Source organism: Salmo salar, chromosome 18 (assembly GCF_965601325.2).
Source record: "Salmo salar chromosome 18, fSalSal1, whole genome shotgun sequence".
NCBI classification, from domain to species: Eukaryota; Metazoa; Chordata; class Actinopteri; order Salmoniformes; family Salmonidae; genus Salmo; species Salmo salar.
Genome location: NC_138308.1, coordinates 17201997 through 17229191, shown reverse-complemented (window position 1 = coordinate 17229191; position 27195 = coordinate 17201997). Strand labels below are relative to the sequence as shown.

General features: G+C 42.1%; 1 protein-coding gene across 11 annotated transcripts in view; it reads right to left on the bottom strand.

Moving 5' to 3' along the window:
- The window catches only part of zswim8 (zinc finger, SWIM-type containing 8), a 42595-nt gene extending 16533 nt beyond the window's left edge, over nucleotides 1-26062 (bottom strand). For 6 of the 11 annotated variants that reach the window (XM_082964755.1, XM_082964754.1, XM_082964756.1 and 3 more), the window contains exons 1-5: nucleotides 25698-26062; nucleotides 24272-24457; nucleotides 11125-11278; nucleotides 6439-6533; nucleotides 4523-4695 (exon numbers count right to left, since the gene is read on the bottom strand). In XM_082964755.1, the coding sequence (XP_082820881.1) occupies nucleotides 4523-4695; nucleotides 6439-6533; nucleotides 11125-11278; nucleotides 24272-24457; nucleotide 25698 (609 nt within the window). In that variant the 5' untranslated portion in view covers nucleotides 25699-26062. Of the gene's footprint in view, nucleotides 1-4522; nucleotides 4696-6438; nucleotides 6534-11124; nucleotides 11279-24271 lie in introns of all 11 variants that reach the window. The other 5 variants (XM_014154542.3, XM_082964750.1, XM_082964753.1 and 2 more) reach the window with 4 other exon arrangements.
- Between the last annotated feature and the right edge of the window lie 1133 nt (nucleotides 26063-27195).

Genomic DNA, 27195 nt, shown 5'->3' with positions numbered 1-27195 from the left:
TACTCCGATAAAAACAGAGTGATTCTAAACAAGCCCAAGTCCCAATTTCGGCAAACAAGTTTCAAATTCTCGCCGAAGTTTCTAGCCCCAAAAATAAACTAGCTAGCTTGCTGGGAAGGGCTCATCGGGACGGCTGGCTAAACTGAACTGAGTCCGTTCATCTCCACTCGACTCTTGCTTGGCAGACAAACGTCATCCATTTGGGCACCAGGCGTATAGCCTCTCCCCATTCCAAACTCATTAATAGGATTATATCATCAGCAGCAGATATGCCCATTGCCAACACACTCCCCCTAACCCCCAACCTTTCGGTGAAGATCTTCTGCTGGTTCTATTCAAATGATCTCTGACCAAAACATTTCAGAATATAATGCTTTGAGATCGTCAGAGGTTATTACAGATGGATCAGTTCTTTAGGGGTGTTCATGTACATTGGCTTTACACACTTAACAGTCAAGAGTTCTGTGCTGCGGTGTGTGCGCTTGTGCTTGGTATTTATCACATTGTTCTTCTGGAGTGGTTTCATAATGTGCAACTAATTGAGCACACTCAAGTTGAACTGTGTGCTTGCGTATGTGTGTGTGCCTGTGTGCGTGCGTGTATGTGTGACCAAGCGCCCTAGAGAGGAACAGGGAAGACACAGATCTGTGGGTTCAGTCTGTGGATGTATGTCTGTGAAGATACACATTTAGAGAACTTCTTGTTGAAAGTACAGTGCCTATATTCTGACACACTGTGTGAACATGCTCTCAGGAGACACGGAATTTCAGGAAATAAAAAAGAAAACTGGTTATTAATAATGTATTATTTCAAAGCTACCTACACCCTACGGTTCCCATTTTAACACAACCCCCCAAAAACTGCACTAGTGGGTCTGTATTAGAAGTCGACCAATTAATCGGAATGGCAGATTAATTAGGGCCGATTTCAAGTTTTCATAACAAATCGGTAAATCTTGATTTTTGGACACCGATCATGGCCGATTACATTGCACTCCACGAGGAGACTGCGTGGCAGGCTGACTACCTCTTATGCGAGTGCAGCAAGGAGCCAAGGTAAGGTGCTAGCTAGCATTAAAAGTATCTTTTAAAAAACAATCAATCAAATCTTAACATAATCACTAGTTAACTACACACGGTTGATGATATTACTAGTTTATCTAGCTTGTCCTGCGTTGCATATAATCGATGCGGTGCCTGTTAATTTATCATTGAATCATAGCCTACTTCGCCAAACGGGTGATTTAACAAGCGCATTCGCGAAAAAAAGCACTGTTGTTGCACCAATATGTACCTAACCATAAACGCCTTTCTTAAAATCAATACACAAGTATATATCTTTAAACCTGCATATTTAGTTAATATTACCTGCTAACATGGATTTATTTTAACTAGGTAAATTGTGTCACTTCTCTTGCGTTCTGTGCAACAGAGTCAGGGTATATGCAGCAGTTTGGGACACCTGGCACGTGGCGAACTATGTGAAGACTATTTCTTCCTAACAAAGACAGCCAACGTCGCCAAACGTGGGATGATTTAACAAAAGCGCATTTGCGGGAAAAAAAGCACAATTGTTGCACGAATGTACCTAACCATAAACATCAACGCCTTTCTTAAAATCAATACACAAAAGTATATTTTATTAAACCTGCATATTTAGTTAAAAGAAATCCAGGTTACCAGGCAATATTAAACTAGGGAAATTGTGTCACTTCTCTTGCGTTAATTGCACGCAGAGTCAGGGTATATGCAACAGTTTGGGTCGCCTGGCTCGTTGCGAACTAATTTGCCAGAATTGTACGTAATTATGACATAACATTGAAGGTTGTGCAATGTAACAGGAATATTTAGTCTTATGGATGCCACCCGTTCGATAATATAAGGAACGGTTCCGTATTTCACTGAAAGAATAAACGTTTTGTTTTCAAAATGATCGTTTCCAGATTTGACCATATTAATGACCCAAGGCTCGTATTTCTGTGTGTTACTATGTTATAATTAAGTCTATGATTTGATATTTGATAGAGCAGTCTGACTGAGCGGCGGTAGGCAGCAGCAGGCTCATAAGCATTCATTCAATCATCACTTTCGTGCGTTTGCCAGCAGCTCTTCGCTGTGCTTCAAGCATTGAGCTGTTTATGACTTCAAGCCTATCAACTCCCGAGATTAGGCTGGTGTAACCGATGTGAAATGGCTAACTAGTTAGCGGGGTGCGCGCTAATAGCATTTCAATCTGTGACGTCACTCGCTCTGAGACCTTGAAGTAGTTGTTCCCCTTGCTCTGCAAGGGCCACGGCTTTTGTTGAGCGATGGGTAACGATGCTTCGAGGGTTGTTGTTGTCGATGTGTTCCTGGTTCGAGCCCAGGTTGGGGCGAGAAGAGGAATGGAAGCTATACTGTTACACTGGCAATACTAAAGTGCCTATAAGAACATCCAATAGTCAAAGGTATATGAAATACAAATGGTAGAGAGAGAATTAGTCCTATAATTCCTATAACCTAAAACTCATTACCTGCTTACCAGCTTTCATATGTTCTCATGTTCTGAGCAAGGAACTTAAACGTTAGCTTAATTACATGGCACATATTGCACTTTTACTTTCTTCTCCAACACTTTGTTTTTGCATTACTTAAACCAAATTGAAGATGTTTCATTATTTATTTGCGGCTAAATTGATTTTATTGATGTATTATATTTAGTTAAAATAAGTGTTCATTCAGTATTGTTGTAATTGTCATTATTACAAATAATATATATATAATATATATATATATATATATATTTTTTTTTTTTATGTTTAAAAAATAAAAAAATACGTTTTTTTTTTTTTTTTAGATACAAAAAAAATTAAAATAAAAAAAATGGTCTGTATCGGCTTTTTTGGGTCCTTCAATAATCGGTATCGGCGTTGAAAAATCATAAAATCGGTCCACCTCTAGTCTGTATTTCTCACAATACTTGTAGCAGCATTCATTTGAAGACCTCTCATGATTTGATGTCCAATCCATGAGAGGGACGTGGCAACTGTTGCATTCCCCGCTGAGTATTTGGAGTGATTAAATCTGTTTTGACTACTGCATCGCTCTTTTGTCATGGCAAAATGTCACCTCTTATGGCAAGTAAGTGGACTGAATAAATGGAAAGGTCTAAGCATAACATAGCCCCCATGGCTTTGCGAGAATGGCGTCACCTAGGGCGACAGGTTTTCAATATACACTTTCACAGAGAGGGTGAAATGGCCGGCCTCCCATCTGGGCCTGAGCGATGTTAATTACTTTACAGCTAATCCATCCATTCAATACAATAATGGTTAATTAGGGTCCATGTGCGCCTGATAAAAGGTCACAAGAAAGCTATGGAGGTGTGTGCGCGTGCCACAGCCGCAGAACAGCTGACAGTCGGAAGTGGGAGAAGACCTACACAGCAGGGAGTGGGGGTATGGCTATGGGAGACTAGGCTCTCTCCTGGACTGATAATTACAGAGAAAGAGAGAGATCGGATTGTTCCCCAGTGGAAAACAAATATGAGGATTTGCAGAGTTTAAGATCAATGTGATTTTCGGATTCTGATCATATGGCATAATCCGCATTTAGTGCCATGGGATCATATGATCTCAGAACATCTGAACATAACGTCAAAGGCTGAACTGAGCCCACACACTCGTTCATGCCAACACACACTCAGACCTTGCAAGACCCACCTACACTGTGATATCAGTAGAGAACAGACAGTCCTCCACCCAAAGACATCAGAGCCTCCCACACATACACACTCATGGTGCCTCAGCACTCTCTTACATCCCTATGAGTCACAGATAGACAATTCTGTACATATATACAGCAAATCTGTAAGCTATTTGAATACATACAATGTTTTCAAACAGTAATGTGTTATATAGACGGTAGGGGTGTTTACCAACAAAACCGATATATGTGCAACCACGGCTTAAAAACAGACAGGGTTGGCTTACAATCAAAGGATTATCACATTATTATTATTACTACACGTAAGTAAGCTATATTTCGTCTGCAAATGTTTTGGAAAAAACAAATACATTTGCCCAAGAAGCACTTGTTGGTTGTACAAATACATTGTTACAGTTGTTGGTTAGCTGGCTAGCTAAACCTAGCAATATTAGCATAGACGTGACAAGCGTCAAAACACCTCAAAGCAAGACATGCTATTAACAACAAATACAACCAGCTGAAACAAGTAATCTACAATTCGCCAAACAACAGCTTCTAGTCATTGTTGCTAGCAATCTATGAAAACAACACAGAGCCTTTGAACTCGGAGTTGCACACAAATTATTATTGTGACGTTGTCAACCCATCTATAGGCTATGGCATGTGTCTGTTCCAGGGTTGGAGTAAAAGTTCCTAAAATGAAATGGAATTGACCGTTATCACAGTACTACACTAACTCACATGTATGCTGTACTATAATTGCAGCACAAAGGTGTATAGGTGTATTCATGTGGTAATGCAGTGTAACGCATGTTGTGTCTGTACTCTAAACTCACGTTGTGGATCCTGAAGAGGCAGAGGGCCACCACATGGGCGCACCACTTGGCCCCGGCTCCACAGGTGCAACTGCAGGAAGTGATGCGGCAGCGGTCGAACATGACAGCCACATTGTACGCCCCTTTTGATTGGCCAGCCTGGGGCGACACCACGGTGGCACTGAGGTGGAAACCTTTGAGAGAGAAAGAGAGGGAGAGAGAGAAAGAAATAGAGAGGGGATCATATCTGCTCTGTAACGTCCATCTATTTGTCTGTGTCGGACAATGAGACTGGAGCAATGGAATGAGAAATACAGTGTTATTATGATAAAGTGGGGCAGGAAATCTTAGAGTGATGGCCGACACTGTGCAGCAGCAGTACTGTAATGCGTCCTGAGCCTGAGCTGCCAGACAGGAAATGAAAGGCAGTTATTTCCATGCACATGGAAAGACTAGGAGATAGGAGGAAAAAGAGGGAGAGGGGGAGGTTGCCCAAAAGCTTTTACCCAATGGACAGCAGCCAGCATTCTCCTAGTGAGCCCGAGCCGGCACAGAGCAGGAGGGGAGGGTAGGAGAGGTGGGGGAGTAGAGGAACGACTCAGAGTAACTGTTCCAGATTCAACATAACAGGACCCCTTCAGTCAGCCGAGCTCTGTTCCTGCTCCAGTTTCTATGCTCCTACCTGGCAGTCTCCAACTCCTCCTCTAACCTACTTCCTTTCCCCTCCTACTTCCACTGGGAGACAGGGTTTCCATTACCTCACAATGAACTCTAACATGTTTAACCTAATACAGCACTGACATACCCTGGGCTCGCAGGAAAACAATGGAGGCACACTCTGCAGATAAAGAGAAAGCGCTTGCTTTCAAAATGGTTGTAAACATTTGAATCAGAACCCTCGGTTCATTATGAAAGTATTTGAAAAGGCTAATATATGCCCCTCCAAGGTTTAATACAGTGGGAAAGGTTACATCTCTAAATATCTGCTTTCAGCTACCTAGAATTTTCTTTAACATAACTTACAAGCATTAATCACCAAGCCACTGTTGAGCAGTGCAAAAAGGGGCATTTCACTGCAACACTTTCTGATCCTAGCTGGCATCTCAGTGATGTTGAGTGTAATGGATGAGTAACCCAATCATTATGTAGAATGCTCAGTGGATTTCAGGCAGGCTGCTTGGCCTGTAGTTAATCCTAGGTGCTGTGCCCATTGAAGTGCTCCATGTAATAGCAGGTCTATGCACTATATTTCACCCCTGTGGCTTCATTCATTGACCTAGGAAAGATCTTAAATGGCACAGTACAACAGCAACATTCCTACACGATTACGCTACATCAAGTTCTCTTTCTAGTAATGAACTGAGGGTTGGCAAACTCAACGGCGATTGATCAGTGATAAATTTGGCCACATACCCTGACCGGGAAAACCTCTGGGTCCTAGTGGTAGCCTATCACCACCAGAGTAGTGCGCAGAGGTTGTCGTGTCACAGGGTCAGGAAAACTCTAAGCCCTAGTGATGAGGGGTGAGAGTGGTGTGGCGCGGACTGAGCTCTATCTGTTAGAGCTGGTGAGTGAGGCTCCGTTAGGACCATTAAAGCACATGTAATCCCCACACATCCTGCCTGCCTCCCTGGCCGGCTGCTCTAATCCAGTCATCTGGGATGAGCAGAGAAATGCAGAGGCTCCACCCGGATTCCAACGCAACTGAGGTGAAAACAGCATCTGACCTGGGATAAATGTTCAACTCGATAAATGCACAACTCGTTTTTGAAGCCCAAAGCACAGAGAGAGTGTGGGGCTGTGGAACAAGCCTAGCCAATATGTGACCAGGACAACTTTATGGAGGTTTGTTGGAGGTTTGGAGAGTTCAGCCTTCTGTGCTGCTGTTGTCTTAAAGCTGTGGTGGAATTAGGTGAAGGACACTGCTCAGGGCTCACCTATCTGCAGAGGGTCTTTTACAGCCCTCATCCTGTACAGCTGCTCCCCTCGCTGGAACTCATCAGGGCTGCCGTTAGCCAGACACGAGTACAGCCTGCAGAGGGAGAACCACAGAGAGAGAGAGGATGAGATCAGAGAAAAAAAAAGATACATTAAATTCTCCAAATACCATGTCCCCTCTGAAGTTGTGCTAGCTATTTGTATAATGTGTGAATGGTCCCCAGTATTTGGCATGAGTGAATGTTCTGAGTGATTTCGTAATTGTAAATGAGTGGGTGTCTGATAAGCTGAAATGGAATGGGATTCCAAAACAGAGAGAGTACGATGTACAATAAAGCCTCATGCCATTTCATTTCCTTGTCATGCTTTAACCTTTCTGGGAAGGGGGTTCCGCTAGCGGAACACCTGGCCTACAGCCAGTGAAATTGCAGGGCGCCAAATTCAAACCACAGAAATATCATAATTAAAATTCCTCAAACATACAAGTATTATACACCATTTTAAAGATAAACTTCTCGTTAATCCAACCACTGTGTCCGATTTCAAAAAGGCTTTACGATGAAAGCACACCATGCGATTATGTTAGGTCAGCGCCACAAAAAACCATAGACATTTTCCAGCCAAGGAGAGGTGTCACAAAAGTCAGAAATTGCGTTAAAACTAATCACTAACCTTTGATGATCTTCATCTGGAGGCACTCCCAGGACTCCATGTTAGACAATAAATGTGTTTTGTTCGATAAAGTTAATCTTTATGTCCAAAACCTCATTTGAAATTGGCGTTATGTTCAGAAATGCATTGTCTCAAACAAACATCCGGTGAAAATGCAGAGCCACATAAAATTACAGAAATACTCATCATTAAACATTGATATAAGATACAAGTGTTATACATACGATTAAAGATACACTTCTTGTTAATCCAGCCACTGTGTCCGATTTCAAAAAGTCTTTACGGCGAAAGCACACCATGCGATTATGTTAGGTCAGCGCCTAGCCACAAAAACCATACAGCCATTTTCTAACCAAGGAGAGGTGTCACAAAAGTCAGAAATAGCATTAAAATTAATCACTAACCTTTGATGATCTTCATCTGATGGCACTCCCAGGTCTCCATGTTAGACAATAAATGTTTGTTTTGTTCGATAAAGTTCATCTTTATGTCCAAATACCTCCTTTTTGTTCGCGCGTTTAGTCCAGTATTCCAAATACAAAGCGCGGGCACAAAGTCTAGACGAAAAGTCAAAAAAGTTCCATTTGAGTTCGTAGAAACATGTCAAACGATGTTTCTAATCAATCCTTAGGGTGTTTTTATCATAAATATTCAATAATGTTTCAACCGGGCAATACTGTTTTCATTAGAAAGGAAAGGGAACAGAGCTCACGCTCACAGCCACACGCGTGACTAAACTAAAGGCATTCACCTGGGCCATCTGCTTAGAGTAGAGGTCGACCGATTATGATTTTTCAACGCCGATACCGATACTGATTATCGGAGGACCAAAAAAAGTGTTGATTAATCGGCCGATTTTTTATTTATTTATTTGTAATAATGACAATTACAACAATACTGAATGAACTTATTTTAACTTAATATAATACATCAATAAAATTAATTTAGCCTCAAATAAATAATGAAACATGTTCAATTTGATTTAAATAATGCAAAAACAAAGTGTTGGAGAAGAAAGTAAAAGTGCAATATGTGCCATGTAAAAAAGCTAACATTTAAGTTCCTTGCTCAGAACATGAGAACATATGAAGGCTGGTGGTTCCTTTTAACTTCAATATTCCCAGGTAAGATGTTTTAGGTTGTAGTTATTATAGGAATTATAGGACTATTTCTCTCAATACCATTTGTATTTCATATACCTTTGACTATTGGATGTTCTTATAGGCACTTTAGTATTGCCAGTGTAACAGTATAGCTTCCGTCCCTCTCCTCGCTCCTACCTGGGCTCGAACGAGGAACACATCGACAACAGCCACCCTCGAAGCAGCGTTACCCATGTAGAGGAAGGGAAAAAACTACTCCAAGTCTCAGAGCGAGTGACGTTTGAAACGCTATTAGCGCGCACCCGGCTAACTAGTTAGCCATTTCACATCGGTTACACCAGCCTAATCTCAGGAGTTGACATGCTTGAAGTCATAAACAGCGCAATGCATTGCGAAGGGCTGCTGGCAAAACGCACGAAAGTGCTATTTTGAATGAATGCTTACGAGCCTGCTGCTGCCTACCACCGCTCAGTCAGACTGCTCATCAAATCATAGACTTAATTATAACATAATAACACACAGAAACACGAGCCTTAGGTCATTAATATGGTCGAATCCGGAAACTATCATCTCGAAAACAAAACATTATTCCTGTTACATTGCACAACCTTCAGTGTTATGTCATAATTACGTAAAATTCTGACAAATTACCCAAAGTGTTGCATATACCCTGACTGCGTGCAATGAACGCAAAATGACAATTTCACCTGGTTAATATTGCCTGCTAACCTGGATTTCATTTAGCTAAATATGCAGGTTTAAAAAGATATACTTCTGTGTATTGATTTTAAGAAAGGCATTGATGTTTATGGTTAGGTACAGTCGTGCAACGATTGTGCTTTTTTCGCAAATGCGCTTTTGTTAAATCATCCCTGTTTGGCGAAGTCGGCAGTCTTTGATAGGAAGAAATAGTCTTCACAGTTAGCAACAAGCCAGGCGGCCCAAACTGCTGCATATACCCTGACTCTGTTTGCAAGAGAAGTGACACATTTTCCCTAGTTAAAAGAAATTCATGTTAGCAGGCAATATTAACTAAATATGCAGGTTTAAAAATATATACTTGTGTATTGATTTTAACCTGTTATGGCTAGGGGGCAGTATTTTCACGGCTGGATAAAAAAACGTACCCGATTTAATCTGGTTACTATGCCTGCCCAGTAACTAGAATATGCATATAATTATTGGCTTTGGATAGAAAACACTCCAAAGTTTCTAAAACTGTTTGAATGGTGTCTGTGAGTATAACAGAACTCAAATGGCAGGTCAAAACCTGAGAGATTCCTTTACAGGAAGTGGCCTGTCTGACCATTTCTTGAACTTCTTTGCCATCTCTATCTTTTACAAAGGATCTCTGCTCTAACGTGACACTTCCTACGTCTTCCATGGGCGCTCAGAGCCCGGGAAAAACCTGAATGTCGTCATCCCAGCCCCAGGCTGAAACACATTATCGCCTTTCTCAAGTGGCCGATCAAGGGACTGTGGGCTTAGGCGCGTGCCCTGGCCGCCCCCCGTCTTTGTGATTTTTCCTCTGTTTGCCGAAAAGGAGATTCCCGGTTGGAATATTATCGCTTTTTTACGAGATAAATTGCATAAAAATTGATTTTAAACAGCGGTTGACATGCTTCGAAGTACGGTAATGGAATATTTAGAAATTTTTCGTCACGAAACGCGTCGGGCGCGTCACCCTTCTTTACCCTAGTAGTGTCTTGAACGCACGAACAAAACAGAGGATATTTGAACATAACTATGGATTATTTTGAACCAAACCAACATTTGTTATTGAAGTAGAAGTCCTGGGAGTGCATTCTGACGAAGAACAGCAAAGGTAATAACATTTTTCTTACAGTAAATCTGACTTTGGTGAGGGCTAAACTTGGTGGGTGTCTAAATAGCTAGCCCTGTGATGCCGGGCTATCTACTCAGAATATTGCAAAATGTGCTTTCACCGAAAAGCTATATTAAAATCGGACATAGCGAGTGCATAAAGGAGTTCTGTATCTATAATTCTTAAAATAATTGTTATGTTTTTTGTGAACGTTTATCGTGAGTAATTTAGTAAATTCACCGGAAGTTTGCGGGGGGTATGCTAGTTCTGAACGTCACATGCTAATGTAAAAAGCTGGTTTTTGATATAAATATGAACTTGATTGAACAAAACATGCATGTTATTGTATAACATAATGTCCTAGGTGTGTCATCTGATGAAGATCATCAAAGGTTAGTGCTGCATTTAGCTGTGGTTTGGGTTTATGTGACATTATATGCTAGCTTGAAAAATGGGTGTCTGATTATTTCTGGCTGGGTAAAGCCTTTTTGAAATCGGACATTGTGGTTAGATTAACGAGAGTCTTGTCTTTAAAATGGTGTAAAATAGTCATATGTTTGAGAAATTGAAGTAATAGCATTTCTAAGGTATTTGTATATCACGCCACGGGATTACACTGGCTGTTGCGTAGGTGGGACGATTTCGTCCCACCTAGCCCAGAGAGGTTAATTGAAAACAATCACAGTAATTGTTACCCAGAAATAATTTGATATCGAGATAAAAACAGTTGCATTGGACCTTTAACAACAATCCCACAAAGATCAGTGTGTCTCCAGATAACTGTGAACATATTATGGAAATCTGAGACGATCTCAGATAGACTTCAGAGCGCGTGTACAGTTTGGTTTTAATATCCTTGTGAGTTACAGAAGTCCTCACAAGGATAGTAAAACAAGTAAAATGTTGACAAGTAGGGACATTTCGCCAGTCCCCACAAGGAAAAATGCTATTTTAGACTTTAGGGTTATAATTGGGGTTAGGTTTAGGAAATAGCGGTTAAGGAAAATAGGATTTTGAATTGGAATAAATGTTATGGTCCCCACAAGGATAGGAAAACAAACACGTGCGTGTGTATCCAGCCTCACCGGATGTCCTCCTCGTTCTCTGGGAAGCTCCAGTAGGCAATGCGGAGCTGCAGCTGCTCGGGGACAGGAGGGTAGACCTTCTCCACCACCTCAAACGGGATGTGGAATGCCACCTGCTTGGCTGATAGCTCCACCAGAGGGATGACCTGACCATCTAACAGACACAGAGAGAGAGAGAAAGAGAGAACCAAACATTGAGGAGTGAGTGAAAGTGTGCCAGAGAGGGAATGTGTGTTAAAATGCATGTAAGAGAATAAAACAGAATAGAATTCTACTGTGTCCCTATGTTACAATGGTAATTCATTTTGTGCTCTGCTCCCAAGGGTTCACCCAAACACACCACACGGATGGAAGAAGGTGAATAAACAAAAGGGTGCTGGTGTGTGTAACAGTAGGGATCCACTATTAACGTGAAATTTGGATAGCCACGCTAGCTTCACCCTCATGTGGAGGCATCAACGGCCAATCCAGTAGCGGCTGGAAGCTATAGTGAGCTTCGATTGGTCAAGCACAGCCGCGATATCGCAATGTATTTGCATAAAGTTCAGCTTTCCACAACTTAGGTCCTGCCTTGTTAACGCTCCCTCGCCATGCTTGCATCGCCCAACCACCCACTTCGCTTCCATCGAAAATGAAAGGGGCTCTGTTGTTTCATCGCCCTAACATGCTCTATGGTTCTCGGCCGTAAGTGTGTGTGTTGTGTATAAGACAGAAAGAGAGAGACACTAGAGAGAAACTGGGGAGTGTGTATGCTTTGTAAAGTGTAGAGTTAGCGATCCACCGAACTCGTATTGAGGACAATGAGGGCTGCCACGAAAAATATGGGTCTCTAACTTTACAAACACAGACCTGTTTCCTGGCTCACTTGTCCTGCCATCAACAATATGAGGAAAGAAAGCAGTCTGAATAATGTCAACAACTGTGATGGCTGTGATTCACATGGTCAGAAGCCATAATAAACCTATCAAGGATGGGGAGGGTTGTAGTCAACTATTTTGACCGGTTGACAAAAACATTGCCTTGGTGCAAGTCTCCACACTCAACTAATGGGCCTGACCAGGAAAAACCATCAGCCTTAGTTGAAGGAAAAACTCTGCCGTCCCGTTACAAGTCATGTCACGTGGTCAGGAAAACCTACTGGACCTACTTAGGACTTTAAAGCTCCCTTGGTCTTCGTCATCAGAGAGCAGGACAGCTGCCAAACCTGCAACCCCTTCAGGAGCCTATCCTGTCTAGCCTGATGGCTCACACTAAATGATTCCGCTGCTGCCGTTCACTACATACTTTACGTCTGAGACTGCAATCATTGAAGTGGTTTGTGGAGACGAGGGGCACTGTATATCAGCGATTGGATCGTCTCTAACCAATCAAGAGTATCAAAGCCAATGATACATTTTTAAACCACCGCTTTACCCACGTGTTTTGGCATTGGCCCAACCCATTGGTTTCTGGACCAATCAGACGGCCCCAAATGTGTTCACATTTGGTGAACGTTCAGGGAGGTACTCAGATCCAGACACATTGTGGAGAATAAACTTACTTCCGTGGGCGTGGCGTAGCGTTTGACCGAAGCAAGGAGTCTGGGTAGCCAGGCAATGTCCTGTCAGCCAAGGAAGAGTCTAGGTTTCCTGAGGGGTCCTGAACCCACAGCACCCCTTCTCCAGATAAAGCATGCTTCAACAGCTACAACAACGAGACCCTAAAAATAAAAACTGCACTAGAAACATATACCGTACCAGTCAAAAGTTTGGACACACCTACTCATTCAACGTTTTTTCTTTATTTTTACTATGTTCTACATTGTATAATAATAGTGAAGACATCAAAACTATGAAATAACAGATATGGAATCATGAAGTCACCAAAGTGTTAAACAAATTTGAGATTCTTCAAAGTAGCCACCCTTTGCATTCTCTCAACCAGCTTCATGAGGTAGTCACCTGGAATGCATTTCAATTAACAGATGTGCCTTGTTAAAACTGAATGTGGAATTTCTTTCCTTCTGAATGCGTTTGAGCCAATCATTTGTATTTTGACATGGTAAGGGTTGTATACAGAAGATGGTATTTTACCAAATAGGGCTAAATCCATATTATGGCAAGAACAGCACAAAAGAGCAAAGAGAAACAACAGTCCTTCATTACTTTAAGACATGAAGGTCAGTCAATCTGGAAAATTTCAAGAAATGTGAAAGTTTCAAGTGCAGTCGAAAAATCATCAAGCGCTACGAGGACCGCCACAGGAAAGGAAGACACAGAGTTACCTCTGCTGCAGAGAATAAGTTCATTAGATTTACCAGCCTCAGATTGCAGCCCAAATAAATGCTTCACCGAGTTCAAGTAACAGACAGTCTCTTCTGAACAGTTGATGTTGAGAAATGTGAAATCAGGCCTACATGGTCGAATTGCTGCAAAGAAACCACTACTAAAAGGACATCAATAAGAAGCGACTTCCTTGGGCCAAGAAACATGAGCAATGGACATTAGACCGGTGGAAATATGTCCTTTGGTCTGATGAGTCCAAATTTTTGATTTTTGGTTCTAATCACCGTGTCTTTGTGAGACTCAGAGTAGGTAAACGGATGATCTCAGCATGTGTGGTTCCTACCGTTAAGCATGGAGGAGGTGGTGTGGGGATGCTTTGCTGGTGACACTGTCATTGATTTATTTAGAATTCAAGGCACACTTAACCAGCATGGCCACCACAGCATTCTGCCGCGATGCGCCATCCCATCTGGTTTGCGCTTAGTGGGAATATAATTTGTTTTTCAACAGGACAATGACCCAAAACACACCTCCAGGCTGTGTAAGGGCTGTTTGAGCAAGGACAGTGATGGACTGCTGCATCAGATGACCTGGCCTCCACAATCACCTGACCTCAACCCATTGAGATGGTTTGGAATGAGTTGGACCACAGAGTGAAGGAAAAGCAGCCAACAAGTGCTCAGCATGTGGGAATTCCTTCAAGACTGTTGGAAAAGCATCCCAGGTGAAGCTGGTTGAGAGAATGCCAAGACTGTGCAAAGCTGTCATCAAGGCAAAGGGTGGCTACTTTGCCGAATGTAAAATATAAATATAAACATGATTCCATATGTGTTAATTCACAGTTTTGTGTAGAAAATAGTAAAATAAAGAAAAACCCATGAATGAGCATGTGTGTCCAAACTTTTGACTGGTACTGTAGGCCTACCCAGAAACAGCACCCTTTCCAGCTGGCTTGGACTGCAGAGCTGACAATTAAAAAACAATACGTACAGCCACCTTCCATAAAATGTGCAAATATAAATCTTCATCAGTAATAACTGAATTGCCATTGCAATCTAATTCATCAGGGAGACATATGCTAATGAAAACTCATGAGGCAACGGCACTGCAATCCATCCAACAACCTTAAACCTACCTCTTGTATTTCAGGCACCGACATCAGAGACATCCAAACACAATGGCCTGACAGGTAGTTTAGTCACAGAATAATTAGCCATGCGCATGCTCCACCCACCTGAGGATGTCTTTTTCAGCCATCTAGTTCATGTGTTTGAGGGGTGCAAAAATCCACTTGTCACTTAAATCTTGCTGGATTGATTGCTTTCATACTCTTACTTGTGCCTCTCATTTTTACCCGTTACGACCATGGAAATGTTTGTCTTAGGTCTTGAAATGGGTCTTCCAAATTGTCTTCCAAATGGACAATGACCCCAAGCATACTTCCAAAGTTGTGGCAAAATGGCTTAAGGACAACAAAGTCAAGGTATTGGAGTGGCCATCACAAAGCCCTGACCTCAATCCCATAGAAAAATTGTGGGCAGAACTGAAAAAGCGTGTGCGAGCAAGGAGGCCTACAAACCTGACTCAGTTACACCAGCCAAAATTCACCCAACTTATTGTGGGAAGCTTGTGGAAGGCTATCTGAAAAGTTTCACCCAAGTTAAACAATTTAAAGGCAATGCTACCAAATACTCATTGAGTGCATGTAAACCTCTGACCCACTGGGAATGTGATGAAAGGAATAAAAGCTGAAATAAATCACTCTACTATTATTCTGACATTGCACATTCTTAAAATAAAGTGGTGATCCTAACTGACCTAAGACAGGGAATTTTTACTAGGATTAAATGTCAGGAATTGTGAAAAACTGAGTTTAAATGTATTTGGCTAAGGTGTATGTAAACTTCCGACTTCAACTGTAGATAACTTTATTTTGATGGGTGTTTACTTTTTTAAATTCCACAAAAAAAAAAATATTTATACAGTTGAAATGTTTACAAATTAGATGTGCTGAAATTAAAGCAACTTCAAAAAATGAACACTTGGATTAAAGTGATATCTGATCTCGCAGACAATGTAAAGTATGTTTAGATAGAAATTCTAGGGACAATAAGAAGACCTAAGCAAACAGCTGGAGGCAGGGCTTTCTCCTATAGAGCTACATTTTTATGGAATGATCTGCCTATCCATGTGAGAGACGCCGACTCGGTCTCGACCTTTTAGTCTTTACTGAAGACTCATCTCTTCAGTAGGTCCTACTATTGAGTGTAGTCTGGCCCAGGGGTGCGAAGGCGAACGGCAAGGCACTGGAGCAACAAACCGCCCTTGCTGTCTGCCTAGCTGGCTCCCCTCTCTCTCCACTGGGATTCTCTGCCTCTGACCCTATTACGGGGGCTGAGTCACTGGCTTACCAGTGCTCGTCCATGCTGTCCCTAGGAGGGGTGCGTCACAGACTTGATCTTCCTTTCCGGTTTTGCGCCCCCCCTCGGGCTCGTACGGTGGAGGAGATCTTTGTGGCTATACTCAGCCTTGTCTCAGGGTAGTACGTTGGTGGTCTGTTGATATCCCTCTAGTGGTGTGGGGGCTGTGCTTTGGCAAAGTGGGTGGGGTTATATCTTGCCTGTTGGCCCTGTCCGGGGGTATCGTCGGACAAGGCCACAGTGTCCCCCGACCCACCCGTCTCAGTCTCCAGCATATATACTGCAATAGGGTCAGTCTGCATCTAGTTTCCTGTGAGAATTTAAGTAAGCTCCCTCTAATTCTCCTTCTCTCCCACCCCTCCCGGAGGACCTCAGCATTAGGATCATACCTCAGGACTACCTGGCCTGATGACTCCTGGCTGTCCTCAGTCCACCTGGTTGTGCTGCTGCTCCAGTTTCAACTATTCTGCCTGCGGCTAAGGAACCCTGACCTGTTCACCGGACGTGCTACCTTGTCTCGGACCTGCTGTTTTCGACTCTCTCTCGCACCTGCTGTCTCGACCTGTGAATGCTCGGCTATGAAAAGCCATCTGACAATTACTCCTAAGGTACTGTCCTGCTGCACCCTCTACAATCACTGTGATTATTATTTGACCCATCTATGAACGTTTGAACATCTTGAAGAACAATCTGGCCTTAAATGGCCATGCAATCTCCACCCGGCACAGCCAGAAGAGGACTGGCCACCCCTCAGAGCCTGGTTCCTCTAAGTTTCTGCCTTCATAGGGAGTTTTTCCTAGCCACCCTGCTTCTAACATCTGCATTGCTTGCTGTTTGGGGTTTTAGGCTGACTTTCTATATAGCACTTTGTGACATCTGCAGATGTAAAAAGGGCTTTATAAATACATTTGATTGATAGGTGAAAGAGCCAACCGTGTTGACTTTTAATCCGAGGGTATCCTGCTTTTGGCACACTTGTTGCATTATGCAAGAGAACGTGACAACCGTAATTATTGAGGCAGTCTAGACAGCGCAGGTGAGTGCAGGTAGGTTAGACAGAGCAAGTGTTTGGTGGTTGCAGCCCTATTCCACCCATTTATGTTCTTTTTTTTATATATATATGCAAATACACCCATTGTATTTATGCAAATCAACCCACATAGTTTTTATTTTAACCCAAAACATTACAAAAATACCCGATACTAGGGTTGGGCAGCATCCAGATTTTCATGTCTCTGATGTAACCAAGAAGCTTGATCTTGACATCTAGCCACTTAGCTAGCAAGTTAGCAAACCAAATGCATAGCTTGGAGCCCTGAGTAAGATATCAATTATGACACATCTTAGGTTTCTTATAGTTATACTTATGTTAGTTATACACAGTGGCGTAGCACGCATCCCCGCTGCCCACAGGGGTGCGTGCGGTATTGAATATCATAGCATCGGTATTTTGAAATACCCCGGTATACGGTATATCGCCCAAGCCTACTTGATACATTTTATTATTGTATATATGAATTCCCACCACAATGCCTGAACTCCATTGATTACTTGTCCTTGCCAGTAAAATGTTTTATATGCTGTAATTCAGTTAATTTCTGTCAAATTATAAAAATAAAAAGTATGGAGAATCTTCATCCATTGTCCAACTGTTGCATTTATTTGAATTTTTAAAACCTTAACAATTTCGATGACCGTTGCAAGAATAGTAATAGTGTAGGCTTAGTCCAAGAATACAAATGTATTGTTACATCTGACAAATACATTTCAGATTTTGTTGTTGAAAGAACAGAATTCGTGAGGCTAGGTATGCACTATACACAATATAACAAAACAAGTTGTCAGGATATGACTCATCTTTGTCAGGATGATGCAGATTTTTTTTATTGCTCCTCAAACAATTGAAGAAAACATTAGTGATGACACTCTTCAGATTAGAAAATAAGCTGAGGCCCAGCACAGGCCGAGCACACCACCACTACACACCCAAGACAAAGCCCTGACCCTCAGCTGACACTCCGTCCTCGTTTCCTCTCCTAACATAGCAGGGTATGGGGGCTACACCTTGGTTTTCATGGAGATGGGCATGTAGGACCAAAGGGCTCAATAGTAGGTATCAGACTTGGGTACTGCCTGAATACAGCCCTTAGCGGTGGTATTTTGGCCATATACCACAAACCCTTGAGGTACCTTATTGCCATTATAAACTGGTTACCAACATAAATAGAACAGTAAACAAGTAGTTGACTCATACTGTGGTATGTTGTCTGATATACAGTGCCTTCAGAAAGTATTCCTTCCCCTTGACCTATACAAGATTTTGTTGGGTTACAGCCTGAATTCAAAATGGATTAGCTATATATTCTCTCACCCATCCACGCACGCGCACACATGCGCACACTACCCAATAATAACAACAAAAAAATCAAGCATATTTCAAATGAAATACAGATCAAATTTAATTTACACAAGAATTCACACCCTTGAGTCAATACATGTTAGAATCACCATTGGCAGTGATTACAGCTATGAGTATTTCTAGGTAAGTCTAAGAGCTTTGCACACCTGGATTGTAACAATATTTGGCCATTGTTTTTTTCAAGAATTCTTCAAGCTCCGTCAAATTGGTTGTTGATCATTGCTAGACAACCATTTATGTCTTGCCATAGATTTTCAAGCCAATTTAAGTCAAGTCAAAACTGAAACTTGGCCACTCAGAAACATTCACGGTCTTCATGGTAAGCAACTCCAGTGTAGACTTGGCCTTGTGTTTTTGGTTATTGTCCTGCTAAAAGTTGAATTCACCTTTCAGTGTCTGAACCGGGGTTTCCTCTAGAATTTTGCCTGTGTTTAGCACCACTTTCTTTTTTAATCCTTAAAACTCCCCAGTCGTTAAAGATTACAAGCATACATATAACATGATGTAACCACCACTATGCTTGAAAATATGGAGTGTGGTACTCAGTAATCTGTTGTATTGGATTTGGCCCAAACCAAACACTTTGTATTCAGGACAACAAGGCATTATTTAGTGCCTTATTGCAAACAGGATGCATGTTTTCAAATATTTTTGTTCTGTCAGGCTTCCTTCTTTTCACTCTGTCAATTAGGTTAGTATTGTGAAGTAACTACAATGTTGTTGATCCATCCTGTTCTCTCCCATCACAGCCATGCAACTCTGTTTTAAAGTCACCATTGGCCTCACAGTGAAATCCCTGAGCGGTTTCGTTCCTCTCTGGCAACTGAGTTAGGAAGGATGCCTGTATATTTGTAGTGACTGGGTGTATTGATACACCACCCAATGTTGAATTAATAACTTTACCATGCTCAAAGGGATATCAATGTCTGCTTTTTTATTTGACCCATTTCCAATACGTGCCCTTCTGAGACGTTGGAAAACCTCCCTGCCGTATCTTTTGGGTTAAATCTGTGTTTGAAATTCACTGCTCGACTAAGGGACCTTACACATAATTGTATGTGCAGGGTACAGAGATAAGGTAGTATCTCTGTAAGGTAGTATCTAATTCAAAAATCATGGTACACTATTATTGCACACAGAGTGAGTCAATGCAACTTCTTAAGCACATGTTTACTCCTGAATGCATTTAGGCTTGCCATAAAAGGGTTTGAATACTTATTGACTCAAGACATTTCAGCTTTTCATTTTGTATTCATTTAAAAAAAAACTATTTCACTTTGACATTGTGGTATTGTGTGTAGGCCAGTGACAAAAAAACTCTATTTAATCCATTTTAAATGCAGGCTGTAACAACAAAATGTGGAAAAGGTCAAGGGGTGTGAATACTTTCTAAAGGCACTGAACACATGGTTGGAATGCAGTTTCAGCTAATCAGCATCCAGGACCCAAACTGCCAGGTTTTTATTACTATTTAGGGCATTTCAGTGATATTTGACTCCAAGTATTGATTTGTAAAAACAAAAACAATTTGTTACTGTACCTAGCGCTAGTCAGGCTGTACCTGCACCAAAAATAGTGAGCCAACATGTTTTCAGCACTTTTATTTCCCTGACTGATAAAAACTTTTTTTCTCATGCTCTCTCTCATCTCTGCAGCAGACATAGTGAGCAAAATGTTTGGAACATCAAATCACAATAAAACCATAGTAACGAACTGCAATAGATATCGTATCGGCACCTAAGTATCATGATAATATCATACCGTTAAGTCCCTGGCAATTCCCAGCTGTAGTATTTCAATTACTTTCAAAGACATTTGGAAGTAAGTATTTAAATATTTTTTATTTGAAAAGAAAAGTCGTTGAATATTGGAATAAATTTGGAAATACAACTGGAAAGTATCTGAAAATACACAGACTGAAATACACTCCCATGCAATTAACCCAGTTATTTTAAAATAGTATTCGAAATAAGAATTTGAAAATACTTTGAAATAGTAGGCTATTTATTGGAAATTATTTTGAAAACACTTTCAAATACTTCCAATAGAAATAGTTGAGTCGGGTTTGGGACACATTATTTGAAAATACTCAAATACAGTACTTATTTTCTGTGTATTTCAATAACAAATACACATGTATTTGAACCCAGGTCTGGTAGGTATTGTATTGCCACCACAGCTATTCCACCCACACTGCCATCTTCACACCTCATGAATTCACCCACCACAAGAGCAGTGTTAGCAACTGTTTTAGTTTAAGTTACAGGAACCTATAACAGAAAAACAAATCGCTGAACAATAAATATTTATCCAGGCTAGTTGAATTGAGCTACTGGTGTTATTGTGTTACAAATAGTGGGAAAATAAAAGGTATGTTTCCATTGGCTTGGGCCCAAGGAAGTTGTGTGAATTCTATGGCATTAGATGCTAGGCTGGAGCTTTTCATGCTCGACAAACAGGGAGAAACCCCATGGAGGGAGCAGACCCAGGTGATTTACATCTCTATAAACACTTGCTCCCCAGTCCCCACCTGTCCCTTGGAGGCTACAAATATGAAGGATAGAGGGAGAGAGGGATAGAGAGAAAGAGTAGGAGGATGGAAGTAACAGCAGCGAGGAGGCAGTAAGAGGGTCCAGCCACTGCCAGTTACAGTGACTAATTCCTGACTGACCAATCGGGAGAGAGCGGGACGGGGGGCACGCTCAAACAGCTGTTCCATCATAGAGCGGTGTAAAAGTGAAGGACTGCTGCTCACACACATGCCCATTAGTCTGTGGTTATGGAAGAAAGATCAGAGCCAACAGATGCATAGGGCCTAACCAAAACCCTAACCTTTAACATGCCCTACATTTTGAGCAATGGAGATGAAGAGATATGGGCTAGCCTTCAAGGGGGGAACTTTCAGTGAAATCTATTTTACTGATCTTACTTTTTGGGGGATTTGACTGACTTTAGATGGGAGGGTTTTGAGGTTTGGCAGCTCTTTTGTGCAAGATCAGCAGCAATATGTAGATTCATAAAATGTGGGTTTGTATTGCTAAACCACAATCCCCAGCTCTGAAGTAAATGACCTGCACAAGACAAAGCCTTCTATACAGTCCACAGCTGACTCCACTCAGCCCTTCCCCCACCACTCTTAAACCCAAACAAACATGCCTGACCGCACACACACCCTCCCCCAAACTCCCCCAGATGAGACTTCTAATAAATAGGTTCTCCCACACCGGTTCCTCACTTGCTTGAACAACCCACATGGGTTGGCGCTCTGTTTGTCCCTTCCCAGCTGCCCTCCAAAGGCCGACTCAGAGCTTTCAGCTGAGTGAGATCCCCCCCCCCCCCCCCCAACACACACACACACACACACGGGCACCCAGTATACAACTCTACAAGAACAGCCAGGCTGGCCAGCCTTACAAATAATGATATTTATTTCATATAGCGCTTTTCATTAGAGAGACAATCTTAAAGACGCTGTAAAAACAAACAAAAATGTACAGATCTGGCAGGCCTTGGGCGATGGTCTTCCACGGCTTCAGATAATAGTGTTGTTCAGCCAGGCAGTTCAGAAATCTAGGACTGATTTAGGTCCATTCAATATGTTAGGCCGTTCAGGTCTTTACATGACAAAATTAACACGTCAAATAACAAAATGTGATTTTCATGCGCAAGCCAAGCGCTGCCAATGCGGTCAGTAGCACTGTCAAAGCTGTAAAGAAATAAAACATAAACAAGCAAAGAAACAAGCACACAGAAATCAAATCCCATATATAACAGGTTAACCAACAATGTAGTTATTATTTGTGTACGAAACAAAATATTTGCAAAAAAATAAACAAACTAACAATTACAAGGCTATATACAGGGGGAACTGGTATTGAGTCAATGTGCTGGGGTACTTGTTAGTCGAGTTAATTGAGGTAATATCCACATGTAAGCAAGGGTAAAGTGACTATGCATAGATAATAAACAGCAATTAACAGAAGCATTAAAAAAAGAAGGTCAATGCAAATAGTCCAGGTAGCCATTTGATTAACTGTTTAGCAGTCTTATGGCTTGGGGTAGAAGCTGGAGGCTTTTGGACCTAGACTTGGTACCGCTTGCCATGTGGTAGCAGAGAGAGCAGTGTATGACTTGGGTCGCTGGAGTCTTTGACAATTTTTAGGGCCTTCCTCTGACAGCGCCTGTTATAGAGGTCCTGGATGGCAAGAAGCTTAGCCCCAGTGATGTACTGGGGGATAAGCACTACCCTCTGTAGCGCCTTGCGGTCGGATGCCAAGCAGATGCCATACCAAGCGGTGATGCAACCAGTCAGGATGCTCTCGATGGTGCAGCTGTATAACTTCTGAGGCCAGTATTGATGTGTTTGCAATACCGCGTTGGTATTAAGTAATAATTTGTTCGGTTAAATGGGAAAACAACTGTGTAAGCATTTGAAATAAGAGCAGGATCAAACGAGCAGGATCTAAAATGTTAGCTAAGTAGTCCAACATTTTCCCCGTCATGCAGCCATCCCAGAGGCAGGAGAGAAATTATCGTGGGCCTGCTGCTGCTAGCCAGCCACAGCCCAATCAGTTGCACCCGATTCATCCTCACAGCCCAATCAGTTGCACCTGATTCATCCTTGTCAAAATACAGAAGAAAATCAAGCAATTTGTCAACCTCTATGACAGTTTGGAGACTGGAGGTAGGCCGCCTCCCTAATACGTTGACTTTTGTTTGTAGTATGACAAAGTCACTCACAAATAGCTTTGTTACAGATGCTTTTAGCAACTTCTGGGGAAGCTAGCACCAATGCAACCAGTCTAAAAACAATGACCAGAAATTGCAGTCATTCTCAATATTTAGGAATCCGTGTGACTATTAGGAAGCAACTTGTTGTTCTCCTACTGAAATCAAACTTCAGTTCATGAAAATAAGACAACGAACTAAACAAGATAGCCAGCTACATAGCCCTGTTGTCCCCCAAACTAGCGAATCACTGTGACATATGAATGATAGTGTTACCACTACGTAACAAAAATGTATGTATGTGACGTGCAGTCATATCCAAATCCTAATTAGTCAATAGTCTTATTTGACGCATCAAATAGTGTTATTTGACACGTGAAAATAACGAGACGTCTACTGACTCAAATGGTGTTCCATACTCCAATGCCACTATCCTCAATGAAACCAAAGTTACACCTAGCCTTTACAACCCTATCTGCTTTGGTAGAGAAAGTATGAAATCAATAATAGGCTATGGGGATAATGTAGACCTGAGGTTGATGGGAGGGTGGGTGTAGAAACAAGTGACATGATGCAAGTATTATGGAAACTATTCTGCTTAAAAAAAAATAAGGGGTTATCACATCAATGACATCACAGCCAATAAATTAAATGAGGAATCAATGACATTATCAGCCAGCACCTACTCTCCTATTTGCATAGTGTCCCATAGAGATGAGTTCAGAGCCCTTTGAGGACTCTTCAGAGAATGAGAAGCTGAGCAATATGGACTGTTGTGCAGTGTCAACAAATAGGCTTAGTTCTGAGAGAACAAGCTTGCTAGGCCTATATGCTGGGGGAAATGTAACATTTACTTAGTTGATTATCAAATGAGCAAATGACGTGGACAGGACAATCAACCTGAAATTAGGACATAATGAATTATTTCAAACTAGGCTACACTGGTCAAAGCCGTTTACAGGCCTACAGCGTTACTCAAATTTACAATTAGTGAAGATAATGTGCAGGCCTAGCAATTTTCTGAAAGCAGGCTAATGTATGAGTGTATTGTAAAATGTTTACAGAAAAACACTGACTTCAATGACGAACAACAAATTCAGGTTCAAGACAAGCCTTCAGATGGTTTGGATCCATCATCATAGGCACTTTAGGTAATGAGATAAGGGAGAACCCATGCTGGCCACTACACAATGTTACTTGGCAACAAGCATCAGGTTGTTTTAAGTGGTAAAAGGTCAATATGGGAATGAAGACAAAAAGTGTAATAAGAGGATGTGAGTACAAATAATACAATGGAAGGTGAAGTGCGTGTTTACCTTTAATCTTCACTGTAGGAGAATTTGGTCCAGCAGACTGTTTTCTCCATCCCCTCCAGTTCTGACACAGACTCTCAGCCTCTGATATGAAGGAGCAGAGCGAGTCCTCCTCGAACCGGTCAGAATCTTCGAAGGAGAACCTCTCTCCGTCTTCCCACTCGGCGAACATTAGTTCCATTACATCCACTGTAGGATATACAACTCAGGATTCAAGTGGACTGTACAATAGCCAAGGCCTTCCGTCAAAGGCAGGGGGAAAAAAACGGGTGAGAGCTGCCCACCACTGAAAGAGAGCAGAAGCAATGAACACTTCCACAAGTCTCCAGTAAAAGTTGGGGGAGGGGTGAGCGCAACAACCAAAACACTGCTGAGAGCTCACTGTAGTCTTGCAGGCGAACTACACAGTAAAACAATAATGTCCATTATCAACGGTAGGGGAAAAAAATACTTCCTTCACAAATTGTACCAAATTAGTACTCAGTATTTGGGAAAATAGAGGCAAAACTTGGGAACACAATGACTTAACTTTATTACCAAGGGCCATGCCATTTAGGGCAATAACTTCTAAGACACCTTATATCCATGTCGTTTGAGAAAGTTGATCCCAGTTCGGTAACAATTTAGTTTCTGTCCCCTATCACCCCCAGTTTCGAGTTGGGACTGTTTCTGCTTGACTGTCTAAATTGAGCAGTGCTTCGAGGGAGACGACCCCCACTCACAAGGCACCCACACAGGCAGTTTTATAGGGTTCTAGCTATCTAACTACTTTTAATGAAACACTTTTAATGAAACAATTACCTAAGATTAACCCAACTCGTAAACAGAAATATTGACGTCAGTTACTGTACATAAAATTAAATATACACAAACTTAACTTGTTTTCCTCCATTTCCTACCTCCCCTTCTTGACGAATCAGCTGTGTTACATACACTACCCGTCTCGAGACAGCAGTACAAAATGTTCCAAACACTTGCAAGGCCTTTTTAATTTAAAATAAAACAACGTTGATAAGTATAATCTAGCTAACGTATGTCATTCTTTCTTTGACAAGACATTCACTACTCAAGCTTGAAGATCTGCAAGCTAGCTACTAGCTTAGCTGGCTAATGCTAGCTAGCTAAGCTAACACTGCCTGGTCAATCAGACTCAGTAGCTTGCTAAAATAACTAGCAAGCTTAAAAATAAAAGACTCGATTGTCATCATTCGCAAACGTTGTAAGATGTATAATTTAAGGGAAACCTTGAAAGAATAATCGTTTTACGAACACATTATCTCTCTGGCAGGATACCGTTGGTCATAATCCGAGTCTCAAAGCCCCACTACTAGTACAGTACACACCACCCGCTACAACAAGGGCTTTGGTGTTTGTTTACATTGACACCTTTGAAGAACTACACAACCGTCAAACTTGACCGACTACTTACTGTTTTCGATCAACTGTCTCCGGTAATGGTGCACGGCCAGTTTTATATTTGTTGGATTGCAAACCTACGCTATTAGCTAATACATTGACTCGAATCTCTTTTCCCTTTGCTTTGTATTTTGAAAAAAGCTTCCTCGCTCGAGCCCGCCACTGCACTTGTTCCCAATGACTCCTAGTCCGGAAACTGTAGAAATGCCCCTTTCATTTTCCCCGACCGACACCGGTAGTCCTACCGTCCCCAGGTTGTGTCTTTGAGGCTTCTAACAGCACCGGGGTCCCTCACAATTGTCTCAACAATCCCCCATCTCTTCCACTCTCTCCGGTCGGGAAGATGGCTCGTCTTTTTCTTCTTCTTCTACTACAATGGTATATTGGTGTTCGAACAATTTACTCTCCATGCCGCCATCTACTGTGCGGGATGGAAACAGGATTCCCCTTAAAACGGAACCGATGTGGGGGGATATATTCATACAAACTACCTAAAATAAATAAACGAAACTAAATCAAACTACACTACATAACCAAAAGTATGTGGACACCTGCTTGTCGAACATCTCATTCCAAAATCATGGGTGTTAATATGGAGTTTGTCCCCCCCATTGCTGCTATAACAGCCTCCACCCTTCTGGGAAGGCTTTCCACTAGATGTCAGAACATTGCTGCAGGGACTTTCTTCCATTCAGCCACAAGAGCATTAGTGAGGTCGGACACTGATGTTGGGCGTTTAGGCCTGGCTCGCAGTCGGCGTTCCAATTCGTCCCAAAGGTGTTCGATGGGGTTGAGGTCCGGGTTCTGTGCAGGCCAGTCAAGTTCTTCCACACCAATCTCGACAAACCATTTCTGTATGGACCTTGCTTTGTGCACAGGGGCATTGTCATGCTGAAACAGGAAAGTTGGAAGAACAGAATCGTCTAGAATGTCATATATGCTGTAACTTTAAGATTTTCCTTCACTGGAACAAAGGGGCCTAGCCCGAACCATGAAAAACAGCCCCACACCATTATTCCTCCTCCACCAATCTGTACAGTTGGCACTATGCATTGGGGCGGGTAGCGTTCTCCTGGCAACCGCCAAACCCAGATTCATCCGTTAGACTGCCAGATGGTGAAGCATGATTCATCACTCCAGAGAACGCGTTTCCACTGCTCCAGAGTCCAATGAGTCCAAGAGTCCACCACTCCAGCCGACGCTTGGCATTGCGTATGGTGATCTTAGGTTTATGTCCGGCTGCTCCGCCATGGAAACCCATTTCATGAAGCTCCAGACAAACAGTTCTTGTGCTGATGTTGCTTCCAGAGGCAGTTTGGAACTCGGTAGTGAGTGTTGCAACCAAGGACAGACAATTTTTACTCGCTACAGCACTCAGCGGTTCCGTTCTGTGAGCTTGTGTGGCCTACCACTTCGTGGCTGAGACGTTGCTGCTCCTAGATGTTTCCACTTCACAATAACAGCACTTACAGTTGACCGGGGCAGCTCTAGCAGGGCGGAAATCTGACGAA